The sequence below is a fragment of the Punica granatum genome, chromosome 1 (genome assembly GCF_007655135.1).
Source record: "Punica granatum isolate Tunisia-2019 chromosome 1, ASM765513v2, whole genome shotgun sequence".
In the NCBI taxonomy this organism is placed as follows: domain Eukaryota; kingdom Viridiplantae; phylum Streptophyta; class Magnoliopsida; order Myrtales; family Lythraceae; genus Punica; species Punica granatum.
This window is the reverse complement of record NC_045127.1, coordinates 266,348-291,873: the sequence shown is the minus strand read 5'-3', so window position 1 is coordinate 291,873 and position 25,526 is coordinate 266,348. Positions and strand designations below refer to the sequence as shown.

Sequence of the window (25,526 nt, the reverse complement as noted above, 5' to 3'; positions counted from 1 at the left end):
TGCATAGAAGTTTGCAAGTTCGCCTTTCATATTATTGTTCTTCATGCACTTCTCATCAACACGACTCGAGCATCCATAAAACTCCAATTGATCCCCCCATCTATTCACATTCAGTAATATAAGAAGATAAGAAATGATTAAGAAGTAAACAAAACCACCCGCAGAATTTCATCTTCCTTCTTGATCCATGCCCCAACTCATCATCATCATCCAGCCTCCCTCACTGCATTTGGAAATTATTAGAAAGAATCTATTTCCTCATTAAGTGCTTGAATGAATTTCTCCATAATATGTTCGACTGATCAACACATGAAAATATCCGCTATCGAAATTTCCCATAAAACCTATCACGAATGTATCACCTTATTGAAAGAGAGTAAGTTGCTTATCAGTTCTCATACGATAAATGAATGAAACGAAATGTAAATTTGAGGATACGTGTTAAATAATAATGGAACTCTTGGGTACTGAAGACCCTCTTGTAACTGGTGGTGATGTCTATACTCTTCAGGTTATTCTTCATTTCAGATTCTTTGATGGACAGAGCCTTTGTCTTTCTCAGCCTGTCAATATGGAAGAAATAAAAGAAGCACTTTGGAATATGGATAGAGATCGAGCTCCTGGGTCTGATGGATATAGTGCACACTTCTTCAAAACTTCAAGGGATACTGTGGGTAAGGAGTTTACTTCTGCCATTATGAATTTTTTCTCTAGTGGTAGATTATTGAAAGAAGTCAATAGTAACATGCATTACTCGTGTACCCAAAGTGCCTAATCCTTCGACGATGACTGAGTATAGACCTATTTCCTGTTGTAATGTTACCTATAACTATATTACAAAAATTCTTGCTAATAGGTTGAAAGGGGTCCTTCCTAGTTTTATCTCCCCAAATCAGTGTGCTTTTGTTAATGGAAGGAATATAGGGGATAATATTCTTCTAGCTCATGAGATGTGAGTCCCCGATGTACTATTAAGGCGATGTGATGAAAGCATTTGATTCTGTTAATTGGTTGTTTTTGAGGAATATTTACAAAGCCATAGGTGCTCCTGAAACTTTCACTTGGTGGATATTTGAGTGCATTACAGGACCTCGTTTTTCAGTTTCCATTAATGGAGGCATGGAGGGTTACTTCAAGGGACTTAAGGGGATGAGACAGGGGACCCCTTAATCTCATATCTTTTTGTTATGGCCATAGAAGTGCTTTCCAATTTACTTGACAAATCAGCTGAGGACGGGCACATTCTGTATCACCCATGTTGCAAGAAAACCAAGCTTTACCCATCTGGGTTTTGCTGACGATCTTATGATATTCCTTAGAGGTGATGTCAATTCTCTTAAAGCTCTCTTGTACATTTTTGATAGCTTCTATGTAATGTCCGGTATGAAGCTGAATCCTGCAAAAAATGAAGTTTTCTGTGCCGGAATGGATGAGGCTACTGTTAAGGAGATGTTGAGTTTAAGTGGCTTTAAGAGAGGCAATCTTCATGTTCGTTACTTGGGGGTGCCTTTGGTAGCTGGTAGATTGACTGATAGGGACTACAAGCCGCGCATTAATAAAATTACAAGTAGAATTGAAGGTTAGGCTGCCAAAAATTATCTTATGCCGGCAGGTTGCAGCTTGTTAACTCTGTCACTCATTCACTTGTAAATTTTTGGTGCAGTGCTTTTATTTTTACCGAAGAAGGTGCAGAAGTCTGTGGAGCAAAAAAGTAAGGCTTTTCCTTGGAAAGGTCGAGATGGGGATGGAAGAGGCGCGAAGGTTAAATGGGGAAATGGTGTGTAGGCCTAGAAAGGAAGGAGGTTTGGGTGTGAAGGATATTCAGATATGAGATTCTGGTTGCAACTTAAAGCTGATTTGGTTGCTCCTTCAAAAAGCTGGTTCCGTGCGGATCGCCTAGGTGAATGGTCATCTTATAAAAGCCAGGAGTTTCTGGAGCCTTACTACCCCTAACTGTTGTTCCTATGCTTGGAGGAAATTACCCGTTTATAAGGCACAAACTTGGTAATGGACAGTCCAGAAATGGTATGATGACCGGAGTAGTATGAGTCCTCTGATTGGAAATGGCTGCTTATATGGCGTTCCTTCTCAAGCCTATGTAGCCGTTGTACTCAATGTTACCTGGATCTCTAGAATTTGTAGAGGGGCAGGAAGTAGAGTTGCAACGGCTTGTGTCTTATGTCTATCCGGATCCTTGCAAGGAAGATGTTATCATCTGGGAGGCTGGTAAGAAAAGGAGGTTCTGTTGGGGATAGGGATGTACTCAACCAAACAATAACGCAGCGATTAATCTTCCTCCCCTTCTAGTGTAATCGAGATAGGAACTAATCAAATCAACCAACAAGCAGTAAAGTAAAACAACACCAAGAATTTTACGTGGAAAACCCCAATGTGGGGAAAAACCACGGGACCAACTCCGAATCAACGATCCACTATGAAGGTTATACAATGTCTTTCATCAAGGGTAAACCCTTGGATCACCAAACTCAAGAGAAACACTCTCTTGGATCACCCAAATACTAAATTCGTCACCCACACCGGGTGGTTCACAAAATCAGCTGAAACAGCACCTACAGAGCTCGAATAGAAATTCTGACCGTTCAGAAGTTAGCCCCACGTGTTGTGAAGCTGCTGTCAAAATTTCGTCCCAATCGGAGTTCGTTTGATATACCGATCGAGGTTTGATCTCCAGCTGCGCGCTGCCCCTTTGCTGCTGCTGTGCTGCCGCCTTTGCTGCTGCTGTTCTGCCGCCTCTTCAAATCTGCAGCTCCGTTCTTCTGCTGTTCTCTGCTGCCATATATATATATATATGCTGAAATATAAACCCTAACAAAACTGGGTTCTTGGGCCTATTAAAGCCCGATAAAAGCCCAATACAATTTGAGCCCAACTTTCTCCAAATTGGAGGGATAGCCCAACAAACTCCCCCTCCCGACTATTTGGAGGCTTCAAGCATACCGGCTATACTTCGGCAAACATGAAGTTTCTCCCTAGCGAGAGGTTTTGTCATCATATCAGCTCCATTCTCATCAGTGTGCACTTTGTCTAGCTTCACCAGCTTGGACTCCAACACATCTCTAATCCAATGAAACTTGATATCGATATGCTTCGACCTCGAATGGAAAGTGGGATTCTTGCAAAGATGAATGGCGCTTTGACTATCACAGTGTAGAACATACCTTTCTTGTTTCAAGCTCAACTCCTGCAAAAACTTTTGCAACCACAACATCTCCTTGCAACCTTCGGTCACCGCAATGTATTCGGCTTCCGTTGTAGACAAAGCGATGCACTTTTGAAGTCTTGACTGCCATGAGATAGCTCCCCCTGCAAAAGTCATCAAGTATCCCGAAGTGGATTTCCGGGAATCAATATCTCCTGCCATATCCGCATCCGTATAGCCCACTAACTCCGGCTTACCAGTGCCAAAGTGTAAACACACCTTGGATGTTCCTCTGAGATACCTCAGAATCCACTTAACTGCATTCCAATGCTCTTTCCCCGGATTGGAGAGAAAACGACTAACCACACCAACAGAATGAGCGATATCTGGTCTTGTACAGACCATGGCATACATCAAACTTCCTACAGCTGATGAGTAAGGAACTTTCTTCATCTCTTCTTTCTCCTTCTCACTTGTAGGACATTGCTTCGAGCTAAGTTTGAAATGAGAAGCAAGTGGTGATGAAACTGGTTTAGCATTACCCATGTTGAACCGATCCAAAATCTTCTCGATGTACTTCTCTTGAGAAAGCCAAAGTTTTCCACTTGATCTGTCACGAGAAATATGCATCCCAAGAATCTGCTTTGCCGGTCCCAAATCCTTCATGGCAAAGGACTTGTTGAGCTCCTTCTTCAACTCTGTAATCTTGCTCATATCATGACCAACAAGTAGCATATCATCCACATATAACAGTAAAATGATAAAATCACCATTCGAGAATTGTTTCACGAACACACAATGATCTGAAGTTGTCCGTGTGTAGCCATGGCTCAACATGAAAGAGTCAAACTTTTTATACCACTGCCGAGGTGCTTGCTTAAGCCCATACAAGCTCTTCCTCAGCCTGCACACCAAATGCTCCTTACCTTTAACTCGGAATCCTTCAGGCTGCTCCATATATATTTCTTCCTCCAAGTCACCATGTAGGAAAGCTGTTTTTACATCGAGCTGCTCGATCTCCAAATTTAGACTAGCTGCCAGTGCGAGAACAACTCGGATCGATGACATCTTGACAACAGGCGAGAAGATCTCCTCGAAGTCAACTCCTTTCTTCTGGTTGAAACCTTTCACTACCAGTCGAGCTTTGTATCGAGGTCGTGAGTTCTCTGTCTTCAACCTGTAGACCCATTTGTTCTTCAATGCTCTCTTACCTTGCGGTAGCTTCACTAGGTCATACGTGTGATTTTCAGACAAGGAGTTCATTTCCTCATTCATCGCCTTCAACCAGTGCTCCTTGTACTCATGTGCCACAGCTTCATCATAGCACTCAGGTTCTCCCCCGTCAGTCAGTAGCACATATTCATGAGGCGGATATCTTGTAGATGATCGTTTTATTCTATCAGATTGTCTAGGTAGATCTGCAGGCTCTAACTGTAACTGCGAGCCTGTATCATCTGTAGTCACATCATCATCTACCTGAGGAATCTCACCCCCAGTCGTGGTTTCTTCATATTCACCAGGTACCTCTTCCATTGGATGCTCTACATCAACCGGTACAGGAATAGAGATCTCGTGAGGATTGCCTACACTGGCCTTCTCTAACTTTTGCAAATCCTCGATTGTCTGGTCCTCAAAGAAGACAACATCCCTGCTCCTGATGATCTTCTTGCTATCAGGGTCCCAAAGCCTGTACCCGAACTCTTCATGTGCATAACCCAAGAAGATGCACTGTTTTGCCTTAGCATCAAGTTTTGATCTTTCATCTCGAGGAATGTGAACAGATGCCCTGCACCCGAATACTCTGAGATGCTTGTATGATACTTTCTTGCCGGTCCACACCTGCTGGGGTACATCTCCATCAAGTGCAACTGACGGTGTAAGATTAATAAGATCAACCGCTGACCTCATTGCCTCGCCCCAGAAAGGCTTAGACAGTTTCGCTTGAGAAAGCATACAACGAACTCTCTCAACAATTGTGCGGTTCATCCTCTCTGCAAGCCCGTTCTGTTGTGGTGTCTTCGGTACCGTCTTCTCAAGTTTGATACCGTGAGTCCTGCAATAGTTCTCGAAAGGACCTCTATACTCACCACCATTATCAGCTCTGACACATTTCAGCTTCATGCCTGTTTCTCTTTCCACTGCTACATGGAAGTTCTTGAAAATCTCAGTCACCTGATCTTTAGTTCTCATAGGGTAAGCCCAAACTTTCCTGGTGTGATCATCTATAAATGTCACAAAATAGAGAGCACCACCAAGAGATCTATCCGACATAAAGCAAACATCTGTATGCACAAGATCAAGTATATGATGGCATCTAGAGGGACGACTTCTAACAAAAGAAACTCTCCTCTGCTTACCAGCTAAACAGTGATCACAAGTGCTCAAGTGCATACCTTTAACGGGCAAAGACTGCTTTCTAGCAAGAATTTGAATACCTTTCTCGCTGATATGTCCGAGTCTCCTGTGCCATAGCTCGATAGGATAATCCTCAGCAACATTAACCTGACCGGAATTGTGTTTGGCACGCAGCCTGTAGAGAGTGTCGGTCTTCTGACCCCGTGTCACAATCAACGAACCCTTGGAGAGCTTCCATCTCCCATTGCTGAATTCATTACTGTAGCCTTCATCATCAAGTTGACCCGTCGAGATTAGGTTAAGGCGAATTTCTGGAACATGCCTCACCTTCTTCAAAAACAACTTGCAGCCAAGCTCGGTCTCTAGACAGACATCACCAATACCGACAATCTTGCATGATTGTCCATTCCCCATTCTCACATAACCATAGTCCCCGGTAGTGTAAGATGAAAAGAAATCCCGATGAGGAGTGACATGAAACGAGGCACCTGTATCTGCAACCCAGGTAGAGTCCTGACATGTGAAATTCACATAAGCTTCATCACAAATGATGTAGGTCTCTCCATCACATGCCACTGCTGTAGTGCCTTCTTCCTTCTTGCTCTCACCGTTGCCATTCTGATTTTTCTTCAGAGCTCTACACTCCCTTTTGTAGTGTCCCTCTTTTCCACAGTGATAGCAAGTGACCACTTTCCTCGTCTTCGACTTTGATCTGCCCCTCGATTTGCCACGTGAGTTACTATGCTTGGAAGAGAAATTTCTGCTTTGACTTCTCCCCCGTTGTTCAGTAACCAAAGCTTCAGACTGAATGGAAATTCCCGTGCCTTTCCTTCTAGTCTCCTCATTAAATAAACTGTCTGTCACCGTAGCCAACGATAGCTTCCCGTTTGGCGCAGAATTGCTTAATGCAACCACAAGTGTGTCCCAATTATCCGGTAGAGTCCCTAAAAGTAGACAGGCCTGCAACTCATCGGGTAATATTATCTCCAGGTTCGTCAACTGGTTAATAATATCCTGGAAATTACTCATGTGCGCAGCCATATCACCTCCATCCTGGAAACGAAGATGAACCAGCTTCTTCACGAGGAATGCCTTATTTTGTGGTGTCTTCCTCGCATAGAGATTTGTCAATTTATCCCACAAAGCTTTTGCATTTGTCTCCTGAGCAACATGATGATAAATACTATTGTCTATCCACTGCCGAATCAAACCAATAGTCTTCCGATTTGTGCGTTCCCAAGCCTTGTCATCCTTATCTTTGGGTTTCGCGGAATCCCCTTCAATGGGATCGTACAAATCCCTGCAAAATAGAAGATCCTCCATCCGAGACTTCCATATAGAGTAGTTGGTTGCATTCAACTTGAACATGGATCCTGTAGACTCCTCCATCTCGAAAACACCGAAAAAAAACTCAAACTTCTCTAACCCGAAGCTCTGATACCACTTGTTGGGAATAGGGATGTACTCAACCAAACAATAACGCAGCGATTAATCTTCCTCCCCTTCTAGTGTAATCGAGATAGGAACTAATCAAATCAACCAACAAGCAGTAAAGTAAAACAACACCAAGAATTTTACGTGGAAAACCCCAATGTGGGGAAAAACCACGGGACCAACTCCGAATCAACGATCCACTATGAAGGTTATACAATGTCTTTCATCAAGGGTAAACCCTTGGATCACCAAACTCAAGAGAAACACTCTCTTGGATCACCCAAATACTAAATTCGTCACCCACACCGGGTGGTTCACAAAATCAGCTGAAACAGCACCTACAGAGCTCGAATAGAAATTCTGACCGTTCAGAAGTTAGCCCCACGTGTTGTGAAGCTGCTGTCAAAATTTTGTCCCAATCGGAGTTCGTTTGATATACCGATCGAGGTTTGATCTCCAGCTGCGCGCTGCCCCTTTGCTGCTGCTGTGCTGCCGCCTTTGTTGCTGCTGTTCTGCCGCCTCTTCAAATCTGCAGCTCCGTTCTTCTGCTGTTCTCTGCTGCCATATATATATATATATGCTGAAATATAAACCCTAACAAAACTGGGTTCTTGGGCCTATTAAAGCCCGATAAAAGCCCAATACAATTTGAGCCCAACTTTCTCCAAATTGGAGGGATAGCCCAACAGGTTCACTATTTCTGGTGCTTGGAATGTGCTTTAGAACGAAGAGGGAGAAAGTTGGTTGGTATAAGCTTGTCTGGTTCACTTGATGAATACCTAGACCCAGTTTTATCAGCTGGATTATTATTATTATTATTTAATGATAGGCTTGCTGCTATGGATAAGGTTGAGAGGTGGAATACAACAGTGAACACAACCTGTCAACTTTGTTGGAATCCCGAAATCATCTTTTCTTCCTCTGTCATTTTGTGCAAGCATATCTGGAGCACAATTCTTAAAAAATTATGGGATCAATAGAAGTATTGGAGATTGGAATTTTGAGTTGAGCTGGGCTTCAAATCATTCGAAAAGGTAAAAGCTATGGAAACTCTTATTCTTGAGCTTTCATGGCATGCTCTTTTTTTGTATTTTGTTTGGAAGTATAGAGTGTCGAATGAGATTTTGAGCTCTGTTAGGGGAAGGAATCTTGGTGTTAAGGATGTGCATACGAGAGTTTCTAATCCTTCTGTGTCTTTTTCGATCTGCTAATCTGCTTGGGCTTCAACTTCTCTAGGGCATGTGTGCCTGCTTTAATTGGGCCTGTGTGCCATGCCAGGGCCTTCGAGCTCATTTTATTTGGGCTTGTTTTCCCAGTCTGTTAAGCCTAGCAGATGTGGATTCTTGTACTAAAGTTGCAAAGAGTTTGAATAAGAAGAGCATCTACTGATCTTCGATCGAAAATAATGGAACTCTCTGCAAGCAGTGCCGTAGGGCAACCAACCAACAACAAAAATATGAATAGGCAGAATAATTGAGGTGGTCAACTCCCGTTATGGATAAAAAGCCACCGAGCGTTCAGCTAAGCTAAGCTAAGCTAAGCTAAGCTAAGCCAAGCCAGTTGAAGAGTTAATGTACACAACTTTTTGAAAAATTATTGGTTTCTAATATCCCAGCTGTATGTAGAAACTGAAGAGTAGGTGAGAGGTCTATGGGCTACGAGGCTGACAATATAACCAGCTTTGTCCTTTCTATAAAGGAAAAACCTTCACTGGACCGAAACCACGCCTGCATTCTAAGTGCTAGACAGGTTTTATGCGCTTCGAGCAGTTCTCAGGCGCTGAAATGGCCTAATGAAATACTTGGCAAGTGGAGTCTCCGGAACTGGAATCAGCTTTCCTACCACTGCAAGAGGCCAGCTGCAATTTCGACAACAGCAATACAAATGCATGAGTGCTTGTTAAATCGAGTTTCAGAAGACGGTGCACTATAAATATTCTCACAGCAACTGATTCTCAATCAGACACTAACCAAGTTAACCTGTCCCAGTGTGCTTCATCTAACTAAACAGGAAACTGAAGTTCTAACCATCATATAGACTTTTTTACGAAACTGACCTGATGAGGCCTATTGCAATAGATACGAGCCATAGCTCCCAACTCAACCTCACCGTCGAAGTGAACTTCCCGAGGAACTGAATGATTATTACCTGAGATGAATTTTAATGAGGACGCTGGGTCAATGCATGGCCTACCTTGGTCAACTAATGAAGTTGAAGCGATTAATATTCTGGAAACTCACCTGAAGAACCAGGGTTATTCCAATGATACCCATAAACAGGTAGTTTTTGGTCACTCCAGTGAAGACATTCATTTCATCAGGCTTCCGGGCGTTGAACTCATTGAAGATCTGCATGTTGATTAATAATTGGTTGAATGATGAATTCTAAAGGACTTGGAAGCAAGGATGAGATTCCATTCCTCCATCATCTGATTGAGTGCTGTATTCTGACCTGGCAAAACACAAATGTGTTGAATATCACGGTATTCTTCACTTCATTAGCACGTTCCCTCGTTTCGTCATTCAACCCAAGAATAGTTCGGCCCGCGAAATTGAGCACCAGAAGGACACCCACTTGATATAAAGCCTGAAATTTATTGGATTTAGTAAATTGGATAAATTTTGAAGAAGACCATTATCAGATGCACAGCTGCATCCAAACAAGAGTAATCAACAGATATGAAAAGTACCTGCACAATTAAGTTCCTCCACATAATATTAGTTATAAGAGGTTCCCTGAGAAGGAAAAGTAGAAATCAATATGCAAGAGTATAAATAAAGCAGCAATTCCCACGAAAGACTCCAATAAGGGAGACATCTAACTGCGACATTGAAGTTATCCTGATTAATGCAGATAAATGATAACCTTTCCTAGGTAAAGGTAATACAAGGAAAAACCAAAGCATCATCAACTGCTTCAGTAAAGAGTTCCAGGTTTCACGAGAACAGCGGATGGATGAGGACAAACCATAAGGGCACAGGTAACTTATTACAAGAAAATTGAAGTCAAGACGCGTACCCTTAGCAATGATAACAGTCTTTCCTGATGTCCTAAGTGGCATAAAGACAAATAGATAATGAATTTTTTTAGCATGACAGGCCACAGAATGCAAACCTTCGGCCAACCGGAGTTCTATGCATAAGATGATCTGTTGGTGGTTCAGTAGCCAATGCAAGCGCGCCAAGTGTATCCATAATAAGGTTAACCCACAGGAGCTGCACTTAGAAGAACCAACCGTCAATAGAGGTTGAAAAAGTGTTTGGTAATCGCAGATTAGTAGTAAGAGACATAATCTACTTGGATCGTTAAAGTAATTAACAGAGATTAGTTTCCCATATATGTGCACTGGCATATTGCACTTTGTTAAGCAAAGACTATAAACCAACCATGACAAACCCAGGCAGGGGGGGGGGGGGGGGGGGGGGGGGGGGGGGGGGGGGGGGGGGGGGGGTGGGGTTGTGGTTGGGTTGGGTGAGGTGAAGGCATTACAGCAGCTATCCCAGGGCAGGGCGGATGGGTGGGCCAGGGGGCGGGATGCTACTAAAGGCAAAGAAAACCACAAACCTGCACTGCATTTAGGGGAACATCGCCAGAAGATACTGCTGCCACAACATTGATTATGAGGGCTGCCACATTAACTGTAAGCTGGAATTGGATGAATTTCTGAATGTTTGCATAGACAGAACGGCCCCATCTTACAACCTGCGTGAAGGAGATGAAGGCAAGATTTATGCACTTTACTTAAAACAGCCGCTACAAACTTGAGTAGCACTGTACCCGAGGCAGATGAATTAGGAAATCATCAATTCTAAATATGGAAATCTAATCCTTTCAGCTAAATGAAATTAGCCTCTCAGATCGACAGTGACAATATTCAAATGCATCATTTAATTGGAAGCGTAAGGGGCGAAAATCTCCCTAACAACAGAATATGCTGAACTGTTCTGCTGAATGGACAACTACTTTGTGAATGTTATGCAAAAAGAATGAGGCAACAGCTAACCTTTACAACAGAGGCGAAGTTATCATCCAAAATAATTATATCAGAGCTCTCTTTAGCAACTTCTGTGCCTTGAATGCCCATAGCAAGACCTATATCTGCCTAAAAAATAAAAACAATAAAACTGGAATCAACTAAGATAATGCTAAGCCCCATAGAAACATGTGGAAACGTTACTCTGATTAAAATATGATGAGTCAACAGGAAAAATGTGACTTCTTAACACCGGTTCTACAGGATATATACATGCAGCTTCAGAGATTCATTTATTATGTTTATTTCGATAGTACTGATGATTACAATATCAAACCTCATGGAGTGCAGGAGCATCATTGGTTCCATCGCCTGTCACAGCAACAACATCCCCGCCTTTGCGCAATGCTTGCACAAGTAACAATTTGTCACTTGGTGAAGACCTCCCCATCACCTGTGCAGGACCATGTCAGGCAAGAATGCGTTTCTTTGGAATAGGAACTTGAAATATGATGACACTCACTGTAATTCTCTTTGCTACTTGTTCCCGCTCTCCCTCAGATAGTGCACGGAACACCTTCCCTTCGATAATATTGGACTCAGAAGCATCTGCATCGGAGCTGAGTATTCCGCACTCAAGAGCTATAGCCTTCGCTGTCTGAATATTATCTCCAGTGACCATTCGTACCTATCAAATTACAGGCGTTGAGTTAGAATTGCTTTTTGACTCCACTAGTTCACTATGAATACAAGCAATAGCATATACTTTGTACATAAAACAGGGAGATATGTGTGCACATCTGTTCTACAGTATTTCAACAACCAACAAGCAATCCATCACGGAAATTTATTACGAGTGCAACGAACAATAATAAGATACTAACCTTCACCCCAGCTTCTATGCATACTTTTACAGCATCTTTGACACCTGGACGGCAAGGATCCTGAAAATATACTATTATTAGCCCAAGTATGAACTCGTGAAACTTAATTACAGCAATTCATGCAATATATTTATATTCCTTACAGTTGTTACTGCTTTTTAACAAACAACAAAAGTAAAAGGGCATTTTCGTCTAAAAGAGGGAGGCTGTTTATATATACCTTGATACCAACAATACCAATCAAAACAAGGTCATCTTCAGGTAGCACCCACTTGTCAAGACTTTCAGTGTCAGCAGGAATCTTTTCGACATCAAATGGTCTATAAGCAATGGCTACACACCTCAAGCTTCTCGCAGCCATGTCATCAATGGCTTCCTTACAGAATTCCTAGTTTACACCAGAAGATATGAAAGTTCTTTAACCCTCAATAATAACAAAATCATACAAGAATTTTAGTTCCCTGTTCAGAAGCAGACATCTTAATCACTTAAAATATACTGCAAAAGATGTATCTACCTTTTCTCCATCAATGGATTGCAATTGACCATTCAAGTCCATATATTTGGTGCATGATGCTAATAGTATCTCTGCTGCTCCCTTCCAGTGTATATAAGCTTCTGAGTCCTGCTAGAGAAAGTAGGATCCATCTGAGGAGAATAACTAGAATAGAACAAAACATTTGATGACCTCCAAATAAAAGACCAGATATGAATAAGACAATCATGCATTTGGAAAGACAGATGAAAAATACTACGAAACATGAACCTCTAAAAGAAAGGTCAATTAAATAATTACCACTTTCAAAGCAACACCACCCCGTTTTTTCTCTGAATTAAATGGGAAAACCTGAAGCACTGTGGACTCTGATTTCATAGCCTCAAACTTCATTCCCAACTGCACCAATGATATATATGAAGAACAAAGCCCAAAAACTGGGGGGGTGGTTGGCAGGCTGTGGTTTGGTATGAAGGAAAAAGCATTTACTGAAAGAGAGTGAACAATAATTGTTGGTACCTTGACTGCCCATGAAAGGATGGCCTTTTCAGTTGGTGAACCAGAAATCTCAACAGCTCCACCATCCTATGAAACCAAAGAAAACAGAAATTAAACAACTCAATATAATGGATAGCTACGAAAACTAAGATGATCAACCGATTCAAGAAAGACCTACCTTGGGCTCAAAGACATTGCCTTGTGTATTCTGTGCAATGCCAGTAAAGAGAAGAGAAGAGATCCTGGTGTGCAATTTGGAGGAGTCATCTGGTGGATCCAGTCTCTGTCGACCAATGTAAGCCTCAACGACAGTCATCTGCCATCCAGATATTTATCCATCAGCCACATGATCTCAGTTACTAGTGAACTGGGAAACAAAATCACAGCTGACAAACCTTTAAAAATAAAACAAAATAAGATAAAAATAGCCGGTAGAGGAAGGAATATACATATATATATATATATGACCTGATTTAACGTCAGAGTTCCAGTCTTATCACTGCAAATTGTAGTTGCAGAGCCCATAGTTTCACAAGCCGAAAGCCTTCGAACCTGATCAAATGTTTTGATGGATTTGTTCTTAGAAAGCAACACTTTATATCTGATATAATTGCAAAAGTATAGTAGGCTTTTCAGAGAATAAGCAGGACTTGCCAGGGCTTTGTCTGCCATCATTTTCCTCATTGAATAAGCCAGTCTGCGATGTTATTTATAAAAGAGGTATAGGATTAGCCAACAAAAAGAAGAAAAGCAACAAGAATATTTGTCAATAATTAATAACTGCCTCATTGTCTGTCCATTACACAAGCAACAAGGCGCACTTACGTCAAGGTAACAGCCAAGGGAAGTCCTTCAGGCACGGCAACAACAACAATTGTGACCTGAATAATTAATTATTCAATCAACTAAGCACTGAATGCCCGACTGAACCAAAGAAAATGATGATAAACTTACCGCAATCGTCACGATTTTTATAATATCGTCTACAATTTGACTAATGCTAGTCTCGCCCTTATGAAATTGGACTGTTCCATTTGAATTTCGTGTATTTCCAGTAAAGTACCTAGGGTATAAAATGACATTTCAACTTGGTAATGACAGTATAAATTACCTTGAGAGGATACAGACTGGATGAATAATAACTAACCTCGCCAAAAGGACAGCTAGTACTGAAAATGCTACTACAAGACCTACAATACCTATAAATGTTGCAACACCATTCAGGCGAACCTGTTGCAATGCGTAGAAAGAAAATATAAGCATGAGGTTCCCAGAAATGAGGAAATGTTAAATAGGAGGATTTCTAAGTACCTGCAATGGGGTCTCTTCGCCAGTATCCTCAGAGATGCTTGCCATTAATAAGCCCCATTCAGTGTTAATGCCAACACCAGTCACCTGAAAACATGTTCGAGTAATATATGAAAGGTTGGAAGGAGATATGCATTAAGCTATTCCACAGAAAGAGATTGTAAAGCCCAACAAGTTAGATTGTCAACCTTAGTGTAAAATCTAACTGAAGATTGAAAAAGCAAAATACAGAAGACTCAAGCATACGGCATGCCTCATCTTTTCAGCACACATGAACCACCTCTTCTTTTGAATTTGATCTAAATCGGTAGCAAAAACAATTCAAATAGATAATATCTTTTTTTCTCTTTTTAGGGAGGCTGTCCAATTTGCTATACCATGTTAAAATGGACAGATAATCTGAAATGCAACCAGAATCATTGGCAGTTTACAGTTGCCTCCAGACTATATATATCAAATACATATACATGGAAATAAAACACTGCATGAAGTAGCTGCGGCACATGAAAGCACATTCACATTGGAAGGAGATCATAAACATAATTACTTTACCAGCATAGTACCAACACCATCAGCAACTTTGCAACCCGACATCAAAAAAGGTGCTTTTTGATCTTTATGAACCTGCAAAAGCATCAAATTTAGAAAATGGATCCCAAATGGACATAGTAACTCCATGAAGGTATAGAAGCTCACAATCTTGCTTTCACCAGTCATGCTGGATTCATCTGTTGCAAGGGAATGGCCGCTAATTAAGATTCCATCAGCAGGGACCTAAAGAAACCAGGAGTGACGTGAATTGCACTTCTTTGGCAACCTTTTAAATGCAAAAGAGAATAGATGCACATTTTTTAGCTAACCTGATCACCTATTCTGAGAGGTACCACATCACCAACAACAATGTCAAATATTGAAATCTTCACCATTCTACCCCCTCTCATGACCTGAATATTTTTTAAAAAGATAAAGTTATCAACAAAAGGTGAAAGCAAAGAACATGATAATGAAGGTCACAAGCCACCAACGCATACCTCTATCTGAATATTCCGTTTTTCCTCGTTTAAATTTTGAAACTGTAGTGACTGCCGATAATCACTAATGGCTGATAAGATACAGAAAAAACCGTCAAAGTTGAACCATCTCGAAAACAATCTCATCTCAATCAACATGTCCAGTAGAGAATTCAGGGGGAGCATTTTCTAGAATATAAGTTGTGTTATAACATGTGATAATATATGGCACTGAATTGTTGCTTAATTTTGTTCCCACATAATTCTTCTATAAGATGAAAGCCTGTTTTGGCAGAGTAAACCCGGACCAATGTTGATCAAACCTCTATGAGATACATGTCCGTGCTCAAGACATACAAAAGCCACAATTCACGGCAATCTTGAAATTTGTCACAACAGTAATCCAAGAGGTAAGACAGAAACAGAGACCAATCTACCAAATCTAAAGAAACTTGATTCAACCAAATACCAAAAGAATTGAGAAATCGAAGTGAAATAATAAACCAGAAATTCCTGTCTTCTCACCAGCAAATGGAGTTTCCCTCAGATGAATAATCATAAGCAAGAAACAAATATCTAAACAACAAGATCCAGTACCTGTCACAATAATAACAAGAAAAACAGCAAAAGCTATGCTTCCTCCATCGTACCAGCCTTCTTTTATGCCCTGTCCATTATGTATAACACGACAATAAAAAATATGAACTAACCGTCAGAAAGCCATAAATATTGACAGATCACCAAATGGTAAAGAAAATGAGCTAATTGGAACACTTAATCTCACCTCAGTCTTCATTCCAAGTGCCAATGATGCTGCGGCAGCTATTATTAGGATAATGAGAGTTAAATCTTGCCAGGCTTCCCAGAGAAACCGCTAAATGATAAAGCAAAGATAAAATGTCATATTTAAGCTGTGTGCACATCTTTAAAATGACATAAGTCAAAAAACTTTAGGGCAGAGATATCAAAAGGTACCAGGAAGCTCCTTGCTTTCTTTCTAGGATATGTATTCGATCCAAAGGCATTCCTACGCTTGAGTATATCATCCTCATCTCCAAGTATGCCTTTTTCCAAGTTTGTTCTCAACATATCTGATAGACCTTTGACCTATCAAGTGGTTACTGAATTGTGTCAATGAAGTGAAACTACAACCTCCTATAGTGAAGGAGAAACAAGGACATAGTCAACTCGCCCCTCCATATTGTTGTAGAGCAGAACTATTATGATCCCTGGACATGGAAACAAGCTGCTCCAGACCAATTGCATACTCGCCGGTTGGAGTAGGAGGTTTGACTGTTGCCCCTGACCCAATTTAAGCCATGAATTTTAAATCAAAACAAGGTCAAAACAGAACTCATTGAAGGAAAAGAAGCTCATATACAAATTACGAAATATGATCAAAACATCACAATGTTGGAAATGGGATCAGATGATCTCCTGGACTGCTGAGTTCCCTCCTCAGGATCGCAACCTTACTAAAATTTATATCATTCTTTCAGATAAAGGCTTTTACATGATCTTGCTAGAATTTTAAATCAAGATAGGATCATAACCAAAATCTGAAGATAAACTCATGATGCATACAATAAAGTATGATCTAAACAAAAATATCACTCGCTTTGTGATCCCAAACATCATATTGCTGGACCTTCTTAGGATCACAATCTCACTTTAACTAAAATTGTGCAGATTGAGGCCTTATCCACTTTGTATTTGATCTAGTAAGAACAGAAAAGCAATGACCAAATTCATGAACAAGACATTATTTACCTATTTGTTTTTTGCCCGCCAATTTGAAAAGCAATGCTGCCTAATGCCAATGTGCAGGGAGTAAAGTTAGAGAACCTTCTTTGGATTGAGAATGTTATGACAGAAGAAAAAGAAAATGACAAAGCAAAAAAAAAGTACTCTTATGACTTGCGCGTGGGCTCTAATCATCCTTCTCCTTTGTTCTTTCTCTTCTTCCTTTTTCAAATCCAATGTATATCGAAAGCGTCGTGAAGCATTCAGCACAAGGGCTGCTTGCTGTGAAGGAAAAAAAGTTTTTTAGTCCGAAGTCACTCATATTTGCTGTACTCTTTCAAACATGAAAGTGGCAGCTACCATGCAGTAAAGGGAGCTACTGACAAGATATGTTGAATTAATGTATTTGGTATCAAGTCAAAAATAAAACCTCAGCAGTGCTCATGTCATGAACTTAAAGAATCAGGGACACCTCATACTGTGGAAAATCATGGAGATAATAATTCTCAAGTTCCTTCTAATAATACATGAAATCTTTTGATTTTAGGAGAGAACTGGTCACTATATGCCGCTTCTACGCTCTTCAGTATCTGTGCACTGACCTATCAAATGATCACACACGTTGGTGATATTCCAATGATCAATATTCTTAAGATTATCTTGTATTGCTGGATTTTGTAATCCATCGCCATCCTGTTAATCCAGAAAACCATAATAACACGTTGAAAGCATGCCCGAATTGCTGTCAAAAAGTACACCCTCTCAAACTCAGCAAAACTTGTCTGTTGATAATCCGCAGAATATTCCAGTCTCTTCAAGTATCTGGTCCAATTACTTCCTTTTATTGAAGCTGCCAGTCACCTTCTATTATCTATAGTTGGAATCTTCCTATTGCCTAGTTTCTGTCAAATGTTTCTATCAAAAGATTTCACAATGGGAAGAACTTTTTCTCAGCACAAATGATTGCTTCTTCCAACTTGTGGACTAGTCGCTTATTCTTGGTGAATCTAAGACCACCTCGCAGCAAAGATAACCATCCATTCTCCTCAGCATCACTTGGAGCAAAAGAGGAATGACAATACAGGTTCATCAGAGATCAAGGAAGATTATCATCTCACGGAGCTCGAGTGCAGGAAACTTATTCCGCCACAGCAGAGGGTAATCCACACAATAAATCCAGTGTGCTCACTCATTTGGAATTGCAAGTCATATGGCCACCACAGCGACACGCATTGCCAAAAGAATGACACGGGCATTTCTACTTCATAGATTCAGCACCAACCAGTGGCTCATAATCAACCAAAAACAGCGAAAGCCCACATTGAAATTCAAATTCATTCAATAATAAAAGCATACAGAAAAAGAGGCAGGGATACAAGGTATATATAATCTAATCTAATCTAAATAAATTAGAAAAGCACACGAACACACACAAGTATAAGTGGCAGCAGGCATAAACTGTAGTACATACTCTCCATCTTTTAAGGGTCTCGACCGACGCATTCTTGGTATTGGTGATATCGAACGGGTCGTCCTCCTCGAGCTCCTCCTCCTTGTTGTCTAAGGCAGGGCCCGCCTCGATATTGAGGGTACGGCTGGCCATCGAGGCCGGTGGCAACAGCGCGTTGGATGATGAGCTGCTCATGAATGTCGCGAGGGGAGATGGCAAGCCCGCACGAAACAAATCCCAGTAATCACCTCATACGGGAGTACCACCAGCACCTCGTTCAGAGAAAAAGGAGAGAAAGGAAACTTTAGAATCAGTTGAAGAACAACTAGAGAAATGTGAGAAGGAAGGAACAGCAAAATGCACAGAGCGAGCGAGCGATCAAGCCCCTCTCCTCCCAACTGAATGGATATCTAAACATGGCAAATCTAAAGACATCGGAGAACTTTCGTTTCGGTCGCTGACACTAGCGGAGCTTCAGGAGCAGGAATCGCTGAGGATTTCGAAACAGGCTTACAAGTGGCGTTTGGATTTGGATTGCAGGAGGTTCAGAACAGTCCGTTACAGCCACAGCTCCGAGTAAGACAGTGTGTGAGAGAGAGAGAGAGAGACGGGAGATCACCTGAAATGGAGGCGAAAAAAACCGCGAACACCCCGTCAAGCGGCGGCGAGGGAAAAGAGATGGCGCAGTGGCAGATCTATCATCACCACCATCTCCTACTCCTACTCCATGATGAGGACAGAGAGCAACAACCGAGGAGGCAGCCATTGATAGGGGGAATCCAATCAAAGAGAAACTTCGCGGAAGCTTCGCGCCACAAAGTTCCATCTTCTATTCTTTTTTCTTTTTCTTTGTCAAAGTAAAGTAAGGGTAAATTGACAAATTGATCCTCAATAGATGCATGTTACATCAAATCCGACCTTAAAATTTTTTTTATATCAAATTGAAACTTGAGAGATTAAGTATACATCAAATTAAATCTCAAAAAAAATTTTATATCAAATTGAATCTTGAGAGATTAAGTATACATCAAATTGAACCTTGAGAGATTAAGTATACATCAAATCCGACCTTCCGTCATAATACCATCGAAAATGAAAGAAAAAATCTAATTTGACATTCAACAGCTGACGTGATTGTTTTCTTCTATTTTTTTTATTATTCCACATTTATGTCTGGTTTTAAAAAGTATTTCTTACAGATCCTTCATTTTTCAATCGGAAGTGGATTTGATATACACTTAATCTCTCAAGATTCAATTTGATGTATACTTAATCTCTCAATAACCAATTTGATTAAAAAATTTCTTTAGGTCGGATTTGGTATACATTTTAATCTCTCAATGTTCAATTTGATGTAAAAAAATTCTTGAGGTTAGATTTGATGTACACTTGATCTCTCAAGGTTCAATTTAATATAAAAATTTCTTGAAGTCGAATTTGATGTAACATGCATATTTAAAGAACCAATTTGCCAATTCACTCTAAAATAATGTTCTCCTCACTTGTCACTTGTCAGAGTCAGATGAATGCTCTTTTTTTTTTTAGGAAATGCCATTTCTTTTGGTTTTGGCAAAAAGTCATTTTTGCTCCCTAACCTTCCATTACTTTTTCATTTTCGCCGTAACTCTTTTTTTTTTTTGTGTTCAATTTCGTCCTGAACGGTATGCTTTTTATTCTGCTTGGTCCTACTGTTTCTTTTTTTAATCCAAAACTGACGGTTTGTAATAAAAAAATGTTTTAAAAAAATAAATAATAATAATAATAATAATGAAAAAAGTAAAAAAGAAGAATAAATCAAAGCAAACATCAGGGAAGCAGGGTGGCAGGGGCGGACCTGCCGACGACCCACCACTCCGGCAAGGTCGCCGACGACCTCGAGTTCAGGTGCGGTGAGGTTCTCAAATCCCGTATTAGCCAAGGAACTCCTGATTTGTCGAGCATCATCACCGCAAACTCCTCCACGTAATCTTCATTAATGACAGTGCATATACGTTCCATATTACCAATTTATTACTTTCATTTTTCTTTTTTTCCTGCGGATATATATACCTACCCCTGTACACATGATATGGTGAGAATGAGAATACGCCTTCAGTCACCAAAATTGATTAACCGTGAAATCGAACCTCGAGAAGCTTTCGGAGAAGTTGTTGTGCGAGAGGTTGAGGACCTCGAGGTTCTAGCAAGACAAGGAAGAAGCGAGGTGTTTCACTAGAAGAATAGAAATTGAACGACAGAGGGAGAGAGTGAATATTTCCTTGACTTCAAAATGATCTGATTACAACTAATATATATATATATATATATATTTACATTTATATACAATGAATAGGACTGGGTGAATCAGTAGAAGGAAATCAATAATGGACATATAATCTAATATCCCTACAAATATGGATAGCACTTATTTCCTTCACGTGCTTTCCTTGTTAACATCCAGTGTCGAGGAATCCGAGTGAATCAGTACTGGATTTTCCTCCTGATCAATACCTGGACTTTATCTCCTTAACCATGGCTGGATTGTCCTCATTTATTTCCTTAATAGTCCCCCCTCAAACCGGTCTGAGGCAGTTGTCAGAGACCGAGTTTGCAGCGAAATGCCACGAACACATCCCTGGGTAGCGCTTCAGTAAGCTGAGAGCACGAGGGAACATATCATGTGATAATTGAACAAAGGGCGACCTTTTCCCGTATAAAATGATAGTCAATTTCAATATGTTTTGTCCGAGCATGGAATGGAATACCGGGTTGGATGAAGAACCGACATGTTATCTGAAAATAACAAAGAAGGCTTCGGTTGTTTAATGCCAATATCCTGAAGAATAAAAGAAATCCCCGTTAACTCAGCTGCCGTCAATGCTAAAGCTCAACATTCGGGCTCAGCAGTTGAGCGATCAACTGTAGACTGCTTTTTCGCACTCCAAGAGACACAATTAGCCCCAAGGAATGTACAGAAACCCGAAGTTGATCGTCTCGTAAGCTTGCAACCAGCCCAATCAGCGTCGGTGAATGCATATAAGTCAATATTAGTAGGGAGTTGCATCCGCTGGCACACAGAATTCACAGCAAAGGATATATCCAGCCGTGGAAGCGTTAGGTCCTATAGAGCACCAACCACGCTCCGAAAGAAAGATGGGTCGCTAAACAGTTCATCTCCATTTTTTATGCATGGAGACTTGACAGCCATGGGCGTGGCAATTGGCTTACAGTTGCTCATCATAGCCCGATCTAGTAGCTTTGCTGCATACTTTCTCTGTGACAGTAGAAGACCATCACTTATCTTTGTAACTTCAATTCCAAGAAAATAATGCAATATGCCTAGATCCTTATAGAGAAAGCCGTGCCAAGCTTATGTATGAGGTCGATAGACAAATGAGGGATTGACCGTGCTTCAGAAAAACCCAAATGCTGTGAGGAATTCAGAGAACTCGTCAAACCATACTCATGGGGCTTGCTTCAAGCCGTATAATGCTCTCCGAAGAAGGCATACATGATCGGGATGGTCACTATCACGGAACCCCAGTGGTTGCTCCATATAGACAGGGACGTCCAAGTCTCCATTAAGAAATGCTTTTTTTACATCAAGTTGCCGAATTCCCCAATTCTGAACCACAACCACGTTTAGCACAGCTCGTGTTGTTCCCGGTTTCACTAACGGACTAAATGTTTCTATAAAATCCACGCCTTCTACCTGATGAAAACCCTTCGCCACAAGACGGGCTTTAAGGGTGTCAAGAGTCCCATCCGATCATAGCTATGTTTTGAAGACCCACTTCGACCCAACGACATTCATGTCAGGTTCTCATGGGACAAGCTGCCAAGTATTGTTTGCAGCCAGAGCATTCATCTCTTCATCCATTGCTTTCTTCCAACCTGGGTGTGCAAGTGCAGAATTAGCGTTGTGGGGCTCTCCAGGAATTGAGTCTACTGCGATATAAGCATATTTGGGATTTGGCATGCGGACACCAGACTTGGACCGTGTTATCATTGGATGGCGATTAACCGGTCGGCTTGCAGGTTCATCCGGTGCAATTGGAGCCGAAACTGCAGTGTCCAGTGGAGGCGGCAGAATGCTCGATGCAGAGCTATGTCTCGGTGCTGAGGGTTGAATTCTATTGTCCCCCTCAAGAGTAGTAATGGCGGGCTCATTGATCTGTTGAGGCCCATCGGCACCAAGAAGACCGCCCATATCATTCTCAGCTGGATCAGATTCTGAAGCTGTTCTGTGTATTGAGGGAGAAGTTATCGAATGATCCTACCTCGTCACGTGACGTGAGGAAGCACCAATTAAATTGCATGAAATAAAGGAATTTGTGCTAATCACACGGATAATTGCCACAATTATTTTTCGTTAAAAAATTCTTATTGGTTCTTCCTCGTCACGTTAGTATAAAGTATGATCATTTAAAATTTTCTCGTATTGAGGAGATGCAGCATCTGAGCAAGACTCTGAGGTGGGCGTATGGTCCTGAGGAGGTGCAGTTGCTTGAGCCTCGACTGGACCTGGCTCATAGAATAGTCGAGCACCTTCTTGTCCTGAGAGAGGATGCATCCAATCAGCTCCTGCAGATGAACCAGATGTGCGGGTTTTATCCTGAGAGAACGGAAACATATCCTCAGCAAAAACAACATGCCTCGAGATGAAAACATGTCCAGTTGGTCGATGAAGGCACCGGTAGCCTTTGCGCTTATCGCTATGCCCCAAGAAGACACAGGGCAAAGATCTTTTATCGAACTTTTGTGCCATATGATTGCAGAAGATAGGGGTAGCATAGACAACCGAATACCCGCACTGAAGAATATTGTGGCTGCCTTTTGTAAAGAACCGAATAAGGACTTTTCACATTAAGCACACTAGAGGGAAGCTGATTCACCGAATAATTAACCGTAGTGAAGGCTTCAACCCAATAGGAAAGTGGCATGGATGCTTCGAAGAGAGATGCTAACCCAAACTCAACGATTTAGTGATGTTTTCGCTCTGCTATTCCTTTCTGCTCCGGTGTTCCAGGACAAGAAATTTGGTGATGTATCTCGCAATTAATGAAATGATCAGTGAGACTTATGTTGACAAATTCGCCCCCTCCATCAGAGTGGAATACTTTGATTTTCTACCAATTTTTGGAATGATAAAAATATAGCAGAAAATGAGAAATGGAGTATTAGTGGGACTACCCGTACCTCTTTATTTAGATTTCCTTTCCATTTCCTTGTAATAGGTCATGAGCTTCTATTGTAACCGAAAAAAGAAATATAGCAGAAAATCTTACTTATTTTGTAAAGGACAGAGCCACGAATAATGCAAATAATCATCAACAAGAATCGCATAATACCAAAAATGCTGCATAGTTTGAATTGGAGCAGGTCCCCACAAAACGCAGTGGATCTTATCAAGAGGAAACATAGACCGAGTTTCTGATAATTGATAGGGAAGTTTGGCGCTCTTGCTCATATGGCAACTGCCACACATATCATATGTTGCCTTAATTTACTGAAATTAAATTTCTTCTTCGGAGATACTGGAGAAGGCACCCATTCGGATGACCAAGCCGATGATGCCAGATTATACTGTCCACTGTAGTCTGTCTCGAGGAAAATAGAACTTGATCCGGCTGGTTGCCAACAGGGTAGAGTCCCCGATCAATTGGCCCTATCATCAGCACCTTGTGGGTCCTCGAGTCCTTTATACAAAAGCCAGAACGGGTAAAATATGAAATAACATGGATAATCTTCTGTAAGCCGGGCCACAGATAAAAGATTCATTATGATACCGGGTATTACAAGAACGTTGTTGAGTGGTAAAGGGCACGATTTATCTCCAATAACCCCGGTTCCAATATGAGAAACAGCTAAAGACTCCCCGTTGCCAACAACAATACTTCCTTTGCAAGTTACACTCTCTGGAGTTCTCCTTTGCAAAATTACAACTGGAATCAACTCTAACCCAAGAACACATAAGACCTGTCAATCAAATCAAGAAATATAATTAATTTGTTATAGGCGATGAAGAGATGCAGTCATTGCTCTCTCCATTCCAATTGTTGTGAGCAGTCTTCTGGGGCTAGGGTTGATTTCAATTGCAAATTTGCATGGAGAACTCCCGGGAGGGAAGAGTCGAGCAAAGACAATGGGTGGTTGGTTATTTATTTATTTTTTCTTTTATTTTTGCCTGATAATTTCAAAATTATTATTTAATTATTGAACCAGTCGATTTGATTAAGTTTAATATCGAACCGGATTCGACTCGTTCCCGAATGCGACCGAGCGTTGTTGAGAAGATGTGTAGTGATTGGTGAATTTTCGGGTAAAATGATTCTAGACATGCGTACGGTCCGAATCTTATCTAATGGGATTTAATGGTTGAGGAAAAAAAAACACGGTGGTTGTTTTTTTAGTTAAAATGTTTAGTGAGGACTAACATGAAATAGAATAGGATAGAATTTCATAAGTATGAAGATGGTGGAGACTTGAGAGAGAGAAGGGATCAGCAATGGCTCGATGGCTCGTAGATCTGATCAAAGAAGCCAAATGGCTGCAACTAAGGCCGCGTTTAACGGATGTTCACCGAAGAAAAAAAAAAAGAACTTGAGGAGCTGGTCTTCCGAATGCATCATTTTGACATTCATGAGCGAACCCCATGGGCTTTCTCTTTGGGCTTACCACGCACGCTGCTTTTGCAACCTCCCCCTCTGTCTTAATTCCTTTTCCTTGAAATGAAAATAATAAAGAAAAGAGAAATTTACTTGCACTGAGGGCCGATTTGGTTATTAAAAAAAAAAAAAAGCATTGGAATTGGCATGCCTCTTTTAGATTGTGACTATTTGTTTCGAAGGAAGCAGAATTCGATTTCCTTAAATTCTGAAAACGACTCCCCTAAAGAGTCTCGTGTATTTTTATTTTCCTTTTTCGTTTTGCCCAATCGGTTCATCATAAATTCCATATTACAAACATATATATCATATATAGTAATATATATACTTATAAATACTATATATAAATATGTACTATGTATAAGCAAAATTACATCGAAATTAAAAAAACAATTTTTTAAGAACATTTTATGCATAATATTGTCAAGACTTCTAAATTTGTCTCACCCAATTGTCATTTTATGCCTCATCAGTACCAAGCTTCACCTGCCCTACTTTGCTGGTGGTTATTCATCGACAGAGAGATTATTATGAATAATAACCTAATATGGAAGTTCATTCCAGATAA

The 25,526-nt window shown here is 40.8% G+C and overlaps 1 protein-coding gene across 8 annotated transcripts; it reads right to left on the bottom strand.

The window, feature by feature from the left end:
* Window positions 1–8,361: 8,361 nt before the first annotated feature.
* Window positions 8,362–19,089, bottom strand: LOC116207421 (calcium-transporting ATPase 9, plasma membrane-type-like). Of its 8 annotated transcripts, none has more exons than XM_031540382.1 (34): window positions 18,931–19,089; window positions 18,333–18,583; window positions 17,027–17,143; window positions 16,889–16,928; window positions 16,311–16,420; window positions 16,094–16,225; window positions 15,903–15,992; window positions 15,716–15,785; window positions 15,140–15,210; window positions 14,969–15,052; window positions 14,805–14,882; window positions 14,661–14,732; window positions 14,112–14,195; window positions 13,948–14,030; window positions 13,755–13,863; window positions 13,626–13,681; window positions 13,455–13,497; window positions 13,269–13,352; window positions 12,979–13,116; window positions 12,822–12,887; window positions 12,603–12,701; window positions 12,324–12,434; window positions 12,027–12,194; window positions 11,807–11,866; window positions 11,446–11,610; window positions 11,260–11,376; window positions 10,953–11,051; window positions 10,514–10,651; window positions 10,064–10,164; window positions 9,639–9,684; window positions 9,401–9,535; window positions 9,190–9,297; window positions 9,006–9,097; window positions 8,362–8,807 (listed from the first exon to the last, which is right to left on the bottom strand). In XM_031540382.1, exons 2-34 carry the CDS (start codon window positions 18,504–18,506, stop codon window positions 8,702–8,704), a joined length of 3,246 nt encoding a protein of 1,081 aa, XP_031396242.1. In that variant the 5' UTR covers window positions 18,507–18,583; window positions 18,931–19,089; the 3' UTR covers window positions 8,362–8,701. The 8 variants fall into 8 exon arrangements, with proteins under 8 accessions (XP_031396242.1, XP_031396249.1, XP_031396209.1 ...); XM_031540389.1 differs by having other exon boundaries at window positions 12,324–12,431; XM_031540349.1 differs by having other exon boundaries at window positions 13,269–13,497.
* Between the last annotated feature and the right edge of the window lie 6,437 nt (window positions 19,090–25,526).

What these genes read in the sequence shown, in the direction of transcription:
- LOC116207421 (XM_031540349.1), bottom strand. Translation starts at nt 18,506, where the DNA reads ATGAGCAGCTCATCATCCAACGCGCTGTTGCCACCGGCCTCGATGGCC. An exon ending in TCTTGTTATTATTGTGACAG is followed by an intron (nt 15,211 to 15,715) that starts GTACTGGATCTT and finishes GTATCTTATCAG; the next exon opens with CCATTAGTGATTATCGGCAG. An exon ending in GAATAACCCTGGTTCTTCAG is followed by an intron (nt 9,098 to 9,189) that starts GTGAGTTTCCAG and finishes AATTCATCTCAG; the next exon opens with GTAATAATCATTCAGTTCCT.